Source organism: Pseudopodoces humilis, chromosome 7, assembly GCF_049639895.1.
Source record: "Pseudopodoces humilis isolate 2021_Gansu_Grassland_sample_001 chromosome 7, ASM4963989v1, whole genome shotgun sequence".
NCBI lineage: Eukaryota > Metazoa > Chordata > Aves > Passeriformes > Paridae > Pseudopodoces > Pseudopodoces humilis.
In genome coordinates this window covers 40,348,046-40,366,411 of record NC_142206.1, presented here as the reverse complement: position 1 = coordinate 40,366,411, position 18,366 = coordinate 40,348,046, and the positions used below count along the sequence as shown (strand labels likewise).

The 18,366-nt window shown below is 45.7% G+C and overlaps 1 protein-coding gene across 1 annotated transcript in view; it reads right to left on the bottom strand.

Annotated features, from left to right (window-relative positions):
- The window catches only part of FLVCR2 (FLVCR choline and putative heme transporter 2), a 33,540-nt gene extending 15,704 nt beyond the window's left edge, over positions 1 to 17,836 (bottom strand). The window contains exons 1-4 of the mRNA XM_014249735.2: positions 17,295 to 17,836; positions 6,524 to 6,665; positions 5,182 to 5,322; positions 217 to 284 (exon numbers count right to left, since the gene is read on the bottom strand). Of these exons, the coding sequence (XP_014105210.2) occupies positions 217 to 284; positions 5,182 to 5,322; positions 6,524 to 6,665; positions 17,295 to 17,807 (864 nt within the window). The 5' untranslated portion in view covers positions 17,808 to 17,836. The remainder of the gene's footprint in view (positions 1 to 216; positions 285 to 5,181; positions 5,323 to 6,523; positions 6,666 to 17,294) is intronic.
- Positions 17,837 to 18,366: the final 530 nt, after the last annotated feature.

Genomic DNA, 18,366 nt, shown 5'->3' with positions numbered 1-18,366 from the left:
GAAGTAAATGCTTTTATTTAAGGTGCAAAGGAGCTGTCTTTTCTAGAGCTCACCAGCTTTTGCATGGGGTGGTGTAAACGAAAAAAGGAACAGCCAACTTGTGCAAGAGCCAGCCAGGACTGCTGTGACGTTGCCTTTCTCACAGATTCCGCTTTGGCAGCCAGTGCCAGAGAGCAGCAAGCATCAGAGAGGGCCATGAGGGTTGTATGCACTTACTGGGTAGTGATGGATCACCATGCGGTTCAGCAGAGTGGACAAGGCGTAGAAACAACCTACATTCAGACCTGAGAAGGGGATAAAAATGTAGCACATTCAGAGTCTGCTACTTTCCTGTTGGGTTGTGAAAGGGTAGAAATGCAGAGAGAGAAATCTTTGGGACCATCAGCCCAGAACAAGGCTGCAGAATCTCAGGAGAATGAGCCAGACTGGTTCAACATAGGTTACTGAAAGAAATGCAGACCAACATTCAGGCCTCAGCATGCAGGAGGAAGAACCCTGCAGTTTCAGGATGGTTCTTACCTAAGCAGCTAGAGGAAGGGCTGTGCACATTTCTGGTACTGAAAGGTCTCACAATTCCTTAACAGGGTCTCAACCCTCTCTCACAGCCGGATCCATCTTTAGCACTGCAATTTTCTCCTCTGCCCCCAGCCAAGTCAGGATACTAGAAAAGCATCTGCCTCAGCATCACACCCTGCACAAGGACCTGAGATTCAATTAACAACAGTGTCATTGACCTGTGTGTTTTCCCCCCAGAGAAGAGCCTGTCAGCATTCTCCCTACTAGCAACCAGTAAATAACATTCTCTCCAAGCCAAGAAATGCCCGAAGACAAGTAGAAGCTTATTGATGAAGCACAGACAACACTACCCTCAGGCACCTGGGCTGTGTGTCTGTATGGGAAAAGTCTTGCATTTTAAAAGATATCACTGAGGCCTGAAAAAGCCTGTGAAAGTAACTGCATTTCTGAAAGAGAACTTACATTAACTGTCACAAGGATCAACCACTTGGTGAAGGTTTCTCAGTATCAGCCAAGGTGAGAATGAAACTTTTGGGGTGATACTGGTCAAGCCCTATTCAGACACTCTGTTCCATCTTACATGCAATTCTCGTTGGTTAAATGCCTTCTCAAATGACAGCTTTGTTCAGCAGGCAAGAACATACACATGTGCACTGGACCAGCAGTACTGCAACGGCTACACTCTCACTGTGGATGATACTGAAAAACCTGCCCCAGGTGGATGAGGTCTGTAACAGTCAGCATAACTTTCTTCTCAGAAAGTCATTTACATTTGCAGTAGGTTTCTCTTCAAGGCTTCAGTGATTCTGATGGGTGGAGGGAAAGGGACAGATTTCACCACTGCAGCTCACACGTCTACAGGCTCCAAAAGGAGCCATGGGTTTAAAAAGTCTGGCACAGATGCCTGAAATCCTGACAAAACAGATACATGTCAAGTTCCCCCTTCCTACTTTTCCTCTCTAAGCCTCAGCTAAAAGCAGAAACTAACACAGGATACAGTCTAGAAGTGCAGTCTAGCAGGCAAAGCTCTGACAGAGGGAACAAAGCCCTGAGCTCTCCTGAGCCTGAAGTCCCCTAGTTCCCCTTAAGTAGTCAGCAATCCTGCACCTAGCCCAGTCTTCCATTGAACACTGGATAGCTGTTCTAGTACACAGCACTGTGAGGAGCCACAAGTTTGGCAGCTGGAAGGTGCATCACACTTCCTTCACACACCATCTCTGGCAACATTACTGTGAGAGTGGTGGAACACTTGAAAAGGTTGCCCAAAGGTGTAGATGGAAGTGTTTAAGGCCAGGCTGGACTGGGCTCTGAGTGACCAGGTCTAGGGGAAGTGTCCCTGAACATGGCATGGGGGTTAGAACTAGATGACCTTTAAGAGCCCTTCTAACCCAAACCATTCTATGATTAAGCAAAGCTCACTCCACAGCTCACTCCACAGATGAAGACTCTTATGCAAGTGATCCCAAATACTGCCTGTGTCAATGCTTCCTGCTTCAAAATCACATGTCAGAAGGTTACAGGAGAGGCTAGTAAGTTGAGTGACATGCTCATTAGGCAGGAGAGAATCTATCCAATCCTTACCAAGAGTTACTTAGGAAGGCTGGAAACTCCAGCAGGGACAGCCGCCAAGGATGGGGGAAACAACTGGAGATCTCACAGCAAGGAGGCGCCCTTCAGCCTAGAAAGCTGTCTCTTTGCAACACTTGGCTAAGGCAAAACAGCTAACACACCCTAAATCAGCTTCATCCTATCGCCACCTCTGGAGCACCACGCTCACTAGGTGACACCGCAAGCTGCAGTGCAAGGACATGGGAGTATGGCAGATCAGCACAGTACTGCTTCTTCACTTCAAAGCCGGGCATAAACATTAACTACTCATTTGTGCACCTCTATTTCTCACCCAGCCAAGAGGACAGCAGCCTTGTGAAGACAGTCAGATGCTGCTCTGGTACCTAATACTGCCAGTAATTTTTATTTTACTTTACAGTATACTTTACAGCAGCTCTGTAATCCATGTGATTCCCAAGACAGAGAATGGCCCCTGCTCCCAAGCTGGGCAGAAACTAAGAGTTGGCAGCAACACTTGGCACCAGAGTCAGGCAAAACATTCTAAGAATCAAGACAATGTGTCAAATTTGCATATGTGAGGGCTGAGAAAAGTTGTAGGCACTTCATGTGTCACAGTTGCTCAGCGAAGCTTCTTCGAGAATTACAGCTGTTTGAATGTCCATAAAGCAGTTGATGGTTGTTTCCAACAGAAAAGTGGCCATTTGCCCACCCAGATGAGGGAAACCAGAACTAGTAGCTGGAAGCAGGACATCTGAAAGTCCAGCACAACCCAATTCTTTAGCTAGTTACTATGGTTTGCTTGTAATGTAGAATAACGTTTTTTGATACCTCAGTGTCTCCTCTATGTTATAGAGGCCAGAACGGGGAAGTTTATTGCCTAGAGCTCCAAAAGGAGCACTTATTAAGCCTCAGACTAGAACCCAGGTCTCCCACAGGTAGGCAGCCTATTACCTACATGCCAAATCCTTGGTCTCTCCCTTGTCCACCCTTGTAATTCTCCCCAACAATGGTTCTTTATGCAGTTCTTACTGCCCTGCCTCCTCCTCACTGCCCCATCACCATTCCAAATGCTGATTCTTTACGACTGTCTCATGACTCCCGTTCTACCAGCCTTTCCCAGAATCTCACATCCTTTTCCTGCCTACTGCCTCCCACTAGCAATGTGCCTTCCAGTGCAAAGCCCACCCCCACAGACTTGGAATTCCTTAATGTCCATTCCATGTTATGCCTCAGTTTTATGGAAGCAATGTCAGCAGCCTTGGGGAAAAGGTTCTCTGAGAGCTTTCCTGGAAAGCAGTTCACTAGCACTGACATAGCAGCAGTGACACCACTGTTTCCAGCACTCCAAGTCCTGCCACAAGAAAGTAATCTGCTGGTAATACCAAGAACTAAGAAGTCTACAGACCTGTTGTAACCTGGCATTGTGGAAGGATCCCCATTCTTTCTCCAGCCCGCAGAGATGAACAAGCAGCAGGTTTGCCCCTCCTCCCCTGACACATGTAATGCTAACACAAAAGCCAACAGGCTGCAGATATCTTTGTGTTAGGTAGACAGGATGACTCAATTGTACTCATGTGGATGCAGATGTCTTAAATCTTGGCCAATATAGCTTTTGACTTGAGTAGGAAAAACTGTCACCATTTTAAACCCAGACACGCTAAAAAAAAAAAGTTTCACAGCACAGTTCCCTCTCTGAGTAACAGTCACCATCTCAAGTCATGCTGGAGATTGGCATGAGGCTGACACAGAGAGGAACAGAATAAATGCACAGACCAGAAGCAAGAGAAAATTAATTATGAGCCACTGAACAGATTTTGCACACTGTGACTGCCAGAGAAGACTTCTCACAGGAAGGTCAGATTCTAAACATGCTCTTTGAACTGAGAGCCCTCCTCTCTCCTCTAGGACTTGTTTGTGCCTATTAGAGCAAATGCTTTCCTCATCCCTTTTCCTGAAGGGTGTGAACTGAGCAGATGATACAATCCAACTTCAGACAGTTGCATGACAGGTTTTTGTGTCTTCACTTTCTGAGAGGGCATTATGTAATATGGAAAAAAAAAATAGCCAAACCCAGCAGCTGCAATGGAAACCAGGAGAGTTTAAGAGCAATCTGAGAGGGACATTTCTAGAAGTCTACTGCACTGAGAAGGAAGGGAGCAGAGATTCCAACAACTCCAAAGACCATTAGCATCCTCAGCAAGTACAAAGTACACCATCTGACTCTGTCCAACCTGCCTACTCATCCACAAGGTCTTTCAGATACAATTACTGGCAAAATGTGCAGAACTTCCAGCAATATTTAACTATCCCACTGAGAAGCTTCCATAGCAAGCTGGTAGGAAGAATGAGGGCAAAACTACCCACAGACTAGCTGGCTACAGTATACTCTATTATGCAGCCAGGCACAGACCACAATGGTCTTTCAGCTAGTAAGAAAAAACTTTCCTATATGCCAATTCAGCATCAGGGAATAGATTCAACACATCGCACTGCCCTCAAACAAATAGACTGAGACTGCTGATGAGAAGCAAGCAGCAAATTCAGCATGCAAGAACAGATGGCATAAGATGTTCTCCAGTCCTTCCTTCCAATTGCTTCACAGGGACTGCCTAGGAAGCTGACAAAGTCTGCACATCTGCATACTCCACATGACCTCTACAGAGATGCCTGGCAGTCATATTCATATCCTTGCCTTCGGAAATGACTTTCACTCATTTCTGTGACTTGCACTCAGACACTTCCATGTATTTCTTATGTAAGCACTTAGATCGTGATGCAATTAACTAAATGACTAGAAAAAAAAGAACAGATAAGGAAATCCCCTGAACAGCAAACAGTCAAAGACTGGGCGAACAGTTGTAGGGGCGTATCACCCTCTGTGTGTGTGTGCTTGCCTTCCTTTCATTCTTTCCCGTTGCATTTGCTGCTAACCACTGCTGAAGAGTACTGGGCTATAAGGATTCCTGGTCTGTGGCAGCACAGGGGAGCTATCTTTATATTCCCCTAAAACAACTCAAGCCAGTTACTGCCTCAGCAGAGCAGAGAGAGAGAGGGAGAAGTCATGATAACTGCACAAGAAGAAAGGCCAAACTTTACCATAAGTGGCCATGAGCAGCAAAAAGTTGGCATTGCGGAGCAGGCAGAGGATTGATTGCACGTAGGAATACTCTGCAGCCGGTCTTGATTGGATCGAGGCCTGAGCTTGGCTTGGAGGGTTCGGGGGCTTCTCCTTGAAGACTGAAACCAGACACAAAGTACATCTGTTTGTAATGGTGCAGTTGAGGGGCCTGAGCACACACTGCCACTTGAGGGATGTCAGGGGGGCTGGTAGAACCAAGTGTACAAAACACACCATTTTCCTTAAGCTTTGATCTCCATGCATGAACTTACCCAGGAACAGGAAAGAACAGCTCTCTTCCAACAGTAACTCCTGACACCTTCCCAAGGGAAACATCTTGCCTTCAATTAGTTTTTTGTGTATGCAGTGTCCAGCAACACCAAAAGAGTTCTCAGGACTATTAATGTCTTTGTCTCTAGAACGATGACCAGCCAGGTGCAAAAGTGTTACGTGGATTTACAAATGACAAAGCTGAACTGGACAAGTCAATTGACAAAGGTGGCCTAGTGCTCTGCAGTGGCCAGTGCCCAGGAACAATAACCTTTGCCAGGTTTTATTTCAGGCCAAGCCATCTGCTGCCCCTTACTAGCATTAAAGTAGCATCCAGAAATCCCAGTCACAAGCAATACTGCTGTGTCAGGTGCTAGACAGGCATTTTTGCACCTTGTCTATTCCCTGCCCCACATTATTTGAAGTCTACATCTGATTCAGCCACCAGCAACATGAACAAACTGGCAAGAGGAGCCTATCAAAAAAATTGGATGGAACTCAGCAACTAAACTCAGCTTTCCAGTGAGCGTGCCAGTCTTTCATGCTAAAGATCTGGCTTTGGCTTCATGTGTTAAGCAGGGAAATTGCACCTCTTGTGTCCTGCTATTGTCCTTCATGCTTTATTCTCTCCACTCATAACTGGGAACAGGTTGTTCCTGTGATGCAGTATAATCTGCCTCTTTCTACTCTCCAGAGGTAGTCAGGTCCCAGACATAACCCAAGGCCCAGTACTCTGTTTGCAGGGAAGATGACTATGAAACTTGCAAGATTTCTGTTGGTTTTTAAAGGACTTACTTATGCCTGGAATTTATTAGGCAGGCAATGGACCAAACTAACAATTTGGCAGGCTTGCTTACAACCTCCCTTCTACATGTGCTGTTCATCAACGGTTTGAAGCAGCAAGATACGATATTGCATGACCCTGTCACCTGCATGGTAAGACACATCCCCAGATGGCCTGCCCACCCATTTCCTGGCACACAGGCCCCCGTCACACATTAGCTGATCTCAGTCCCATCTGGTTTCATGTGCACACTCCCACCTCCTTACCTATGATGACCAGGATGAACAGAGCTGATGCCACACCTGCAGTCATAAAGAACATGATGCTGATGTGGTGGGCCAGCTTCTCCACATCATCCACATTAGGAATCAGAACTGGAGGGATCAGAAAGCCTGCAGCAATGCCAAGCTGAGGAGAGAGAGGATAAACAGAGGCATGACATGAAACCAGAACAGTGCCACCACCCTACAGCTCAGTACAGACTCAACTGAGCCTAACCAAATTTCACAACCAAGATGAAAATCTTCTTTACCACCCAAAAATTAAGAGATAAAAGTCAGATACTCATTGCAATTGGGCCATAAGAGAGGTTTCCCCACTGCATTTACAACTGTCAGGATATTCAAAGCAAAGTTTTACAACAGAATTGAGCAGAATGAATACCTGGCTCCATCAAAGTGGTGGTCTTGCCTGCCCTGACCTCCCCCACAAATATATGTTCCTGTTCACACATGCATCCCATTCCTTACCTTGCCCGTGCTCTTGAGCTGGCCTGTTCACCTGGGAATCCAATTTTACTCATTAAAAATGGCAGAAAACAAGACCATCAAAACCAACCACAGTATTTGCTGGGTTAATGAGTTGAACCAATTTGTGTTCCAACCACTTAAGTACAAGGGCCAAGGCACCTGACCACTCCATGTAACTGAGGTATTAATCTGGCTCAGCCAATTTTGATACAGTTTCAAATGAGTAGCCTCCTAAGACAAGGCTCACCCTATGACCACCTAGGTTCCCTTTTCTAGGGAACCTAGAAAAGCATCAAGTTTGAAAGCAAGGGAAGTGCTGATGGCACGCATCCTAGATGTCGAGGTTGTTTTAGTAATGGAGCTCGTCAACTGTCCCTGGATAAACTGCTTTGAAGTGTACAGAAAGCAAGGACTAAGGAAGACAAGTTCTGTGCAGCCCATAAACCTCATGGAAGCATGTCAGCACAGAGCAGAAGACCCAAGAGCCCTGTAACCCAGGCATGAGCTTGGACAACTTTCCTGGGCTGTCTTCTAGCAAAACCTCCTTGTGCTTATTGCATGCTTTCTGTGACACGTCTCTGTGTTTCTGGGATGCTGACAGACTCATTCTGGAAGACTGACTTACTGGTCAAGACAGATCTCAGAACAAATATATTTCAGTTGCCATATTTGGTAGTTAGGCTAAAAATCAGCTTGTGCCCTCCAGCCCCAGAAAACTGTCCACAAAATCCCTACTCCTCCATTCAACTGGTGTATTTTTGAGACAGCAAGAATGCTTAGGATTCAAACTGAGCTATCTGCTACCCTCAGGCACCCTATTTAGCTTAAAAACAAGTGACTTTCAACCATGTCTGGTCAAACTTCTCCTGTGTTGAACAGTGCCCTCCACTGGGACTTGGAATATCCTGGGTCAGGATCAGCAACAGATATCTACACTAAATTTATTCTTGGTGCTCAGACATCACAGGGAGCTAGTGAGAAGAGCCACCAAGAGATTACACATGTGCCCCACCAGTTCAAGGCACTGTCAAGAATAGGAACATTTGAGGTTTGGTTAGATAGACTGAAGATAAACCCAAGCTGTGCCATCCCAGATATCAAGTCAAGGAATGAAAAAGTTTAGGAAGAAACTTGAAAGACCACTAGGGAGGATAAACCTTCCTAACACCCACATGCCACAGACAGATTCTGACAGGACTAAACTTGCCAGAGCTCAGTTTTGTTCATATATGGCCTTTGCCCAACTTCTCATCATTACAAGTCAGGCTGGCTCTCCTCCTCTGCATTGCCCACTGTCTACAGTGAGGACAACTATCATGTTGCTCAAGCTCTAATCTCCATCAAATTGCATGCCTCCCCTTCCCTACACAAGCCTGTATTTGCACAGAAAAGGTAATGGCATTAAACACAGAAGCTCACAGAGATCACTGGTAGAGGGCAGAAGCCTGCTTGTCTCCGCAGCACATTTATTTTGCCCTCTTTGTGGCCAAATGCAGGCCTATGCCTCTCATGTGCCTGGTCAGACCAGGACACAGACAGCCTGGGCTTCACTCCTATCTCCAGAGCATTTCTAAAGATTTAACCTCTGAAGAAGAAATTCTCAACATTGCTCCTTTCCGTTTGAGGGAAGAGTCCTATTGAATCTCATATATCAGGTCTTCCATGTATCCAGCCTCCACCCATTCCCACCTATGGTTTACAAAACTTACCTTACTGGAAACTGACTCTTTGCCTTACCACTGTTTCATTCTTGGAAGAACTACGCTGGATTCCTGTGCTAGGTACTTCTTGGCTTCCTTCTCTCTGCAATCACATGCTAGCCACATGAGCTGCTGAACAGCAGCAAAACAACAGGAGAGGAGAGATCCACACTTTATTCTGACCTCTGACATAAATGTCTGCAAGACCACAGTCTTGAGATTCAATCTGTCCCAGTCTCCCTCCAGCTGCTCCTTCCTGAAAAATGGCTTATCTGATATACGCAACAGAGAAAGTATTGAGAGTCTGTGTTGCAAATTGTTTAGAAATCTTTTTCTGGGAGGTTCCACAGTCATCACTTACCAAATGGGTCATGGACTCACACAGGTTTCTTGAACTACTTGCTGCCTTTTCAGAAGAATTTTCCTGAACAACTTTTCTAACCATAAATGGATGTTTTGTCCTTTCTCTTCTCTCCCCACCTCCAAAAAAGAAGCAACTTTTATCCATTAGGAGTTCATTATACCTTTGATAAGAACCAGGCAGCAGAATGGACAAAAAAATCATAGCAACAGGAGCTACATTTTATATTTCAGAGCAACTCATGCTAATAATTCTGTGACGATGAGGCCCCTTCACTTGACTAAAACTGAAGATTTCCTGAACAACACTCATGGACTGGATTTTTCATACTATTTTTAGCAAAGAAGACAAGCTCTCAACATGATGACTATTACACTGCATATACTTTACCTTTCACAATGAGATTTTTTGCCTGGTTCTCAGCAGGTCAGTGCACACATTACCATCAGACCACAGAAACACGGTAACCAATTAACCAGAAAATTTAGAAGATGCCTTAGAAAGGGAAAAATAACTTCTCTCTCTTCTCCACACCTCGCATATCAGGGAAAAGAAAGGAATGTAGAAATAAGGCTAGTTCTGCAAAAGTCTGTGCTACCCTCCTTACAGACACCATCAGTCATAATGCATCATAATGGACTCTCTTATTTCATTTGCATCTCCAACCTTCATACAGGCAGACAGGTCTCCAGTACCTATATAGATAAGATTGTTCTCAAATTTTGATACATCACTCAGAATCCTCTCACCCAAAATATCCAGCACTGCCCTGATCCCTTGAGGATCTCTCCAGGAGATCAGGCTGCTGGCACTTTATTTTAAAAAGGCTTTGGGGTAATTTTTAAACACACTACCAAGAAAGTCAACAACTACAGCAGACTGCACTGTTCAGATTACTTACTCTTTAGAGATTAGTAAAGGATAGAAGGAATGTATTTCCTACCTGAATTCTGCCAAGGACCAGTCACAATAACATCATATTCAATATTCAAGCACAAGAACAGGCAACAAATCCAAGAGCAAGTAGTTAAGATGGTATAAATGTACCCAAAGTCTTGAAATAGAAAATTACATGTCTAAGGTTAGCTGCTAAGAGTCTCCTGAAGGAAGATAACCAGTGGTGTATCAGCATAAAAATTGTAAATGAATAATCAGTGGAAGAGTGCAGGAGTGGACCTCCACCTCAAAGAAAACTACAAGTCAGCAACAGGAACATAGAAGCCCTGTAAAATTCCATAAGTAGGTACAAATGTTTACAGAGGGGACCACCAAATCCAGAAGGTCAATTAAAATGTTAAAAGACAGAGAGAAATATGCTGCAAAAGCAAAAATATACAACAGTAAGAAATTTTGACAATGCCCTTGCAAGCCAAATAAGCGTCATGACAGGGATGATGCAGAGACTGCATTTTTGGATTCCATAAATACTCTTTTCTGAGGAAAACTTATAGGAGGCAGCAGAATTTGTGATTTAGACCCAGAACAGCACAGTGTGACTATGATCAATATTACAGAATGGTTCTGCACTGGACTGAAATGCAGCTTCCTTGCAGCAGCAATAAAAAAAGGAAACACTCTCCAAAACACTAGAGCAATATATAACTCACAAGAGGAAGCTGTCTAAAAGAAAAGAAGTGTCTTAAATGGAAATGAAGAAGTAAAGCCTAAGAAATCAAATGCTTGCAAGTGGCATTAAGATTGTTCAAAGACACTGAATCAGAGGCTCACTGTAAGCCTAGAGAATATTAGCAACATATTTTAAAATAAAGGAACCACAAGTAAAAAACAAAAATACAAAACAAACAAACAAACAAATACCAACAAGAACATAAACCATCCAGCCCTAAAACTGGACATTATTCCTTCAAGCAAAGAAAAATGACAGCAAGCTGGACTAAGCTAAAGTAAAACCATAATTAGGCCAAAAGAGGCACCAGAACATCTTTACAAACTAAGTCAAAACTCTACAAACACAATAAAATCAGGAAACCTGACAGAAGGGTCAAAAGATGATTAGTGTGGAAGAACATTCAAGAAAGAGGTCTTGGACCATCATTCATGACATGATGCTTTATGAATGGAAGATATTACTCAATTTATTTAAATTAATTTCTTCTAAGAGGCATCAGGACCTGCTAGCATTCATCCAGGAGTTCAGAAGAACAAGTCAACAGAAAATCCACACTACTTGCACACAAACATACCAAATGGTCTGTTACCAAATATTCAAATCAGGAATGGAGGAAGAGAAGAGTGATGCTAAATTTTAGGAGGCTCAGCACAAGCAGGAGTCCCATGAAACACCAAGACCTGCTGGTTTGGCCAAGTGGACAGAAAATGTAGCAATCAAAAGATCTATGTTTGATAAATACCAACACAACAAGTTTTTCAGACACAATGATTTCAACATGGTCTTAGCAAGTTCCCAAGCCAAGACTTTGGAGAGTGAGAAGGATACACTCCAGATTTCCTCTGGATTCACCCAGGGAACCCCTTTGAGGAGACAACTGTTCCAGAGCTTTGGGCAACACAGCGTCCTCTTCTACTCTTGTCTGGGCATCAAAGCTCTGTCCTAGGCCCTCCCCCCTTTTCTAACTACAGGTGCCCTTCAAACTGTAATGTAACCAAGATATTTCACAAGAGCAGCTGAACCTTCTGACCCTATAATTCATATATCACAACCTGCAGAGAGCAGCTATCCCCTTCTCACACCCTGTGCCTCCCAATTGCACATTGGCTTCCCAATACTTTGCTATCAGCACAGATCCCAGCTGTCTTTCCATATAAAAGCCTACAGGAGAATTGAAAACACCCAACTGAGGCACTGTTTAAGCAGAAGCTACCAGCTCCTACACTTTTGTATGAAAAACTTTTGTATGAATTGCTGTCCAGAATATGCTTCTTCCATACCACTGACAGCAAAATTAGAACAGCCTATTGAAATCCAGATAGCCAGGAAGCCAATTTACATATTTGCACAGTTTACCTAACTTTCTTGCAGTGTTTTAAGTAAAAATAAGGAAGTACATAAGTTGTGAAACGAAAAATTGTAATTGAGCCTTGTGATAAGACAGGGCTTAAGCTCTATTTTACTTTCCACTAATGTGGGAGACATTTTGTTTTTCCAAACTGCACTTACACAACCAAAGCTCATCTGAAAAAAAAGCAAACTCCCTTCCACATCACTTCTGCTTCTGTGGCACCATCTCATAATACTTAATATGATGCAATGCTGTACAGTGAAGACTATTCCCCTGTGCAAGTCATTCAGGGCCTGTCAGCCTTGAATGCACCTTCCCCCAGTCTGCTGGGAAAGAAATGCAACACAGCAAAACAGCAGTAGACAAGAAAGAGAACAAAACACAGGGGTTTCAGCTCTGACAGCTACTTCAGCTGCTATTGGAATCCTCAGTGAGGATGTACTTTGGTCAAGGACCTACTCCAGTCACCTCACACAGACAGTCGTGGATATCCTGCAGAGCAAGTGCTGAGGTGCTTGCTGTAGGGGAGGCCCTCCCATCATAAATGCTGCAGACATTCATTTAAACCCCCATGTAGAACTTATCCCAAAAGTCAACTTCTGTGAGAGAGAAAGAGGAGCTGCCTTTGGTGTATGTCTGGGAAGGGAGCACCAGATGAAATGGGTAAAAAAAGTTAATTTCAGGCTATCATGTCCATTTATAGAAACTGGGGCATTCCTGCAAAAGCTACATTGCTATTTGGTCAGCACGCCCTACCACACTGAGCCACGTCCAGGATCTTGGAGAATTGGCCACATAGCACTCCTTGAGATCCAAGTGCTATGATCCACCCTGCCCTTTTTTTTTTCAGGGAGAGAAAGGAGACAGGGCTGGAGAATGTCACCCATTAACTACTGTCACTAAAATCTTCTCCATTCTGATAGCTAAAACTCTGAGAGATACAGGGCCAAGCTGAAGAGCTGTCAGACAGATCACCTCCACCTGTCTGTATTTCTAACACGGAATCATTGGAAGGGAAGAGAATCCTCCATCAGAGACAGAGCAGCCCAAGAAGATCTAGAAGTCCACTCAAAGACTGGAAGACAGGGATCCACAGGACATGATACATTTCCACAGTGCTTCTTAGACTTTAAGATGCTGCTTTCCCTGAAGGGTAAAAGGTACAGAAAGGTACAGTTATCAGTGAGGCATCAAACAATGGCACATGCTCAGCACAAACAGCACTGTAGGATCACCAGCTCAAATGTAATGGCCATTCAGATATTGCGGACCCAATTACATGGCAAAATCCATCTCAGCCACTCAGGCAGACTTTTTCCCCCAGTTCAAAACAGAGGAAAAGACCCACCAGGAGTGAGACAGAGACCATTTCCCTGAATTTCATTCACAGCTTATCACCAGGTTTGTCCATTTCAAAAGCCATCACCTAATCACCTCAAGACTGGCATTCCTAGCAGGCTGCAGATACCATCTAAAACCTCAGCCTCAGGGTGTTTTTGTTCTGGAAGCCCTAAATCTCTGAAGTCACATTGCAGCTACATCAGAACAGGGACAGATCCTAAGATCTGTAAGGTGTTCATGGTTTTTCCCCTAAAGCAGAGCTTAATATGAGGCTGAAGTTTTCTTTCCTCCCAAATCACATCACTTTTTTCAAGCCCTGCTTAAAGGAAAAAAAAAAAAAAAAAGGTAAAATTACTGCAAAAGGATCATTTAACAGGCCCATATACTTACTTACTCCCAAGTCCATCAGCAGCTTGTTTCTTTGTCAAAACAGCAAGAAACAGGAACAAGGTCTCTCTCAATCAACAAAAAACCCAATACTGGTGGCAAAGGAATACAAATCAAATCCACAAATGTTCTTTGTGTGCAACAAACACAGTTATACACTTCTCTCCATGCTGCCCATGCCCCTTGCCCATCAAGTGACAACAGGGAGATAAACTAGTAAGTGAGATATACATAAAATCCAGGCATAGCAGTTCAGCATGCACCATGGCAGCTGCAGGAGAGAGCCGGCACCTGGCCATAAGACTCCAGCTTATACATTTCAAAATGCCATGAAACCTGAACACCCCCACCACCATGTTAGTTCTGTCATGCCAAAGGACCACGTGCATCCTTATCCCCACGCTGCGGAAGAGCAAGTGTGTTAAATGAAGAGGCGAGACCTGCTGCTCCAGCAAGCAAATGCCAGTATCTCAGGAGAGAGTTTCTTCCCACTTCAGTCCCATCACCAGGGAGAATGATGGACTGTCTGCCACCAGCACAGAAGTTTAGAAGCCTGTTTGCTGCAGCCTGTCAGGTCTGAGCCACAGTCCCAAGCAGGGACACAGCTGAGGAATCAATCCAACAAAATGGTAACGGCATGGCCTTACTCAGACTACTCTCTCCTGTCAACCTCGTGTGCGGGACTTCACACAGATATCCAGCACCGAGGTGTTCCACAGGGAACACTGCTGATGTAGCAGGCACACTACTACTGACAGTTGTATTTCATAAGCATGACAAACTCCTTCCAATATTAAAATACATATGAAGAAAATTAGTGAACTCTCCATAACACTTCTGCTTCTTTACCCCAGATCTTCAGCATGAGGAAGAGTCCCCATCTAGATTTTTCCTAGTCTTTCAAACAATGGGAAACCAGTGGTTTTTCAATAACACTAATATATTAATGCCAAAGCATCCAACACTCAAGCTTCATTCTATACCTCCCCACACATGAACTTCCATGACAAGGAAAAAAAATGGAAAAACACCTACACATCTTCCTGTTAAAATGCAGAAAAGTAAAATGTGATGAAAACAAGCAGTAGGTAAACAAGAGAATGTGATCATATCCACATGTTGAAGATGCTGACACTCTTCTAGAAGCTTGCCAGCACTGATTCAAGAGTGCTTAATCTAACCTGTTTTTACACTTCGTATAGCACAGCCAACATACTGCCAGAAATAAGTGAGGAGATTCTGATACCTTACTAGGGATTGTTTGGTTTTTTTTAAAGGGTATTTAATACCTTGGCTGATTGATTCAATGATTTACTCTTCAGGGCTAACTTTAAACTTGAAGGTTACCATCAGTCAGCAAGCAGAGGCAATGTCCTGAGCAAACATGGCCCCGGCACACCAAGATGAGCCAGCAGACAGGGTTTTCCTCAGGACAGCGCTGATGAAGTGCAGCCTGGGGCCAAGAGAGCAAGAGCAGAAAGAGGGCAGGTATAGCAAAGAAGCAGTAACGCTTCCCTGCTTCTTCATGCAGTTGCTTACAATTCTTAATGGAGAGGGAGAACAGTGCTTGGTATTCAATAAAAATAATAACTAAACTAAGTGGCACAGCAAGGAAAGGAAAACCATACAGTTGTAGAGAAACGAGCATATGGAATAATTTACCATATTGCACTTACAAAGCCACTGTATTATACCTTTTGCTAACACTCCCTAATATAGTCTTTAACTGAAGTCAGGAAAAATGTATGCCTCCATTTCTTCCTCCTGCCCAACCTCACCAGTAAAGAAAATAGCTAGTTTTCATTCACTGTGATTATGTTTGACTATGGGAATAAATAGGTCTTCCCTACGGAGTATGCTCTGTCTTTAGTCACTACCATTTCTGACTTCTCCGATTCTCTAAAAGGAAAGTCTGGGCTTACACAGCAAAGACTATGTACTGAACTGAGGTCTCACTGTCACGTCAGTTCAACTGCCAGAGCAGTGTGGAGCACCAAAAGGGTAGCCAAAGTTTGTTTTTTGCAACCTTTACACTAAGCCACTCCTTTTGGGATGATGATGACTCCACACAGGCATACAGCACAGCCTGACAGCCTCATTGTTTGGATTTCTACTGCACACTGTTGAGTAACTCCACCTGAATAATTTTTAAAAAGTCTTGACAGCAAAATGCTCAGTTACTTATTTGCTCATGCCAAGTTACATGCATTCCACTCAAAAGATGCATTTAAAAACACATTAAAACCAGCCCACTAGAAGGGATGATAAGAGCAAAAAGGAAAGCTTAGATGCATTCAAGGAAAGATAAGTATGTTTTCTCTTTCCAAAAGGTGTAAAGTGGTCCCCTTAATTCCCTAGTGGTGCTCTGCAAACTACTATTCCTTAAATACCATCTCCAAGCATTCACCTCTTTTTGCCTCAGCAGTATCTAAATAAATACAGAAACACAGGAAGAAGCAGCCTGCATTAGAAGCTACCTGAATTGAAAACCATTCAAATCAGAATGGCAGCCACTCACAGGCTGAATAGTCCAGGGTGGAGCAGACTCACATGCAGAGGAGTACATTGCATCTCAAAGCAAGGGGCACAGGTCCAGCCCAGCACCTAATGCCAGGTTCCACTTTCTCCTTTGTGTCAGGGCTGCAGAGTCAGGCTCACTTTACTTATACCCCATTGCATCAGTATTGCCTTGTTCACTTCATTCAACTGGTGTGAGCAGGTGTTCCGGTGCAAGGGTCAAGAAGATATTTCCCTTATCCTTTCAAAGCTGTGTAAAAATTTTTATCTCCTCTGGCTACAATAAAAGACAGTCACAGCTTGAGCAAGTGTGGGTCACTGGCCTCCGGGACCTGCATTGATACAAGAGTGCTCAGGGAGCTGACCTCACACTGGCCTGATGGAACTTTTCTTTTTTTCAAAGCAACTGCTTGTGGAAACTCTGTGCCTACTTTTAAGAGATACGAAAGTGCTAAAGTCCTTTTCCTCCAAGGCCCAATGACAATGTTTTTAGCAGACAGCTAACCTCCTTTTTCCCATCTGGTTGGCAGCCAAAAGAGGATATTGCAGTGTCAAGTCCAGATGCAACTGCAGATACAAGATTAGAAGGACACTCTGCCTGAAGCAGTTTCTCAGCACTGTGCTTTCCCCCCAGACGATTCATAGTTCTACTGAATCACAGCCCTGGACTGGAGGTTCACACACAGGAGAAGTGGAGGGCACAGGAGAAGAGCCTGAGCCAGACTTCTCAAAGCCAGAATCATACCTAACCCCCATCCTGCCCCAAACTTTGTAGACGGAGGTTCCACTCGTCTCTGCCACCACCATCAGCCCTCATGCTAACACCAATGGCAGATACCAGCTGCATTTTCCAGAGGGAATTTCATGTAAGTTCGTGTTATCCCTGCGGCTGCCCTTCAGGCCATGTGCATCTCTTACCCCTCCCTGCTTTGCTGCCTTAGCACTCCGGGGCTCCGGCCAGCCCCACACGCGTGGCCAGCCAGGGTGCAGCTGCCCATTACCTGGTTCCCAAAGACCGCAATGGAGCAGGCGGTGGAGACCTCATGGGAGCCAAACCAGACCGAGGCGATGCGTGAGGGCATGCCCAGGATGAAGACCTGGGCCAGGCCACAGATGACCTGTCCCAAGACAGTGACGGGGAAGAGGTGCGGCTTCAGGCTGCCCAGCTTCACCCAGGCACCCATGGCATTGAGGGCCGAGCCAGCCAGGGCGATGGTGCGCAGGCCCCTCTTGTCCAGCAGCCAGGCGACGGGGAAGAGCAGGGGGATATAGATGAGCATGTAGCTCATGGAAAGCCAGTCGATGGCGAAGGTGCTCACGTCGTAGAAGTTCACGAAGACGTTGCTGATGCTGCCGTACTGGATCCACTGGAAGGCGTTGCACAGGGAGTAGCTGCTGAAGAGCAGCAGCACGGCCCAGCGAAGCCGGGACAGCCGTACCTCGGCGACGGCATCACCGACCCCTCCCGCTGCAGTCGACAGATTCGGTGCCCCGACGGGCTCCTGCAACACCATGCCGGCACCGTGGGCCGCGCACGGCACGGCTCGACACGGCACGTCTCGACACGGCTCCCTGCCGGCACCACCTGCCCACACGCCCCGCCCGGCCCCGGCCGGGCTCACTGGCGGCCGCCGCGCGGGGAGGTGCCCCCGGCCCGGCCCGGCCTCCCCGCCCGGCCCCGCCGCGAAGCCGGGGAGGGCGCGGGCTGCCCCGGGGGCCACGGCAGGCCCTCACACCGCCGGAGCGCTTGTGGGGCGGCAGCCCTGGCCCGGGTCCTGCGGGTGCAGAGCCCGCCCCGCAGCAGAGGGGCCGCGACCCCCTCGCCACGGCCGCCCCCCTCCACTGCCCGGCCCCGCCGAGAGGCTCCCCCGGCCTTAGGAGGGCCGGGCGCAGGAGAGGCTTCGGCTGGCGGTGATGAACGGTACGTGGGCTGAGCAGAACTGTGACCTGGGGGAGGCTGTGAGCGAGCGGGCAATGTCCAACGCCGCCAGAGATGCCAGGGTGGAGTCCCGGAGGAGGAACCGGTTTGGGTTTCGTTTGGGTTGGCCTCTGATGGTTTTTTTTCACAACATG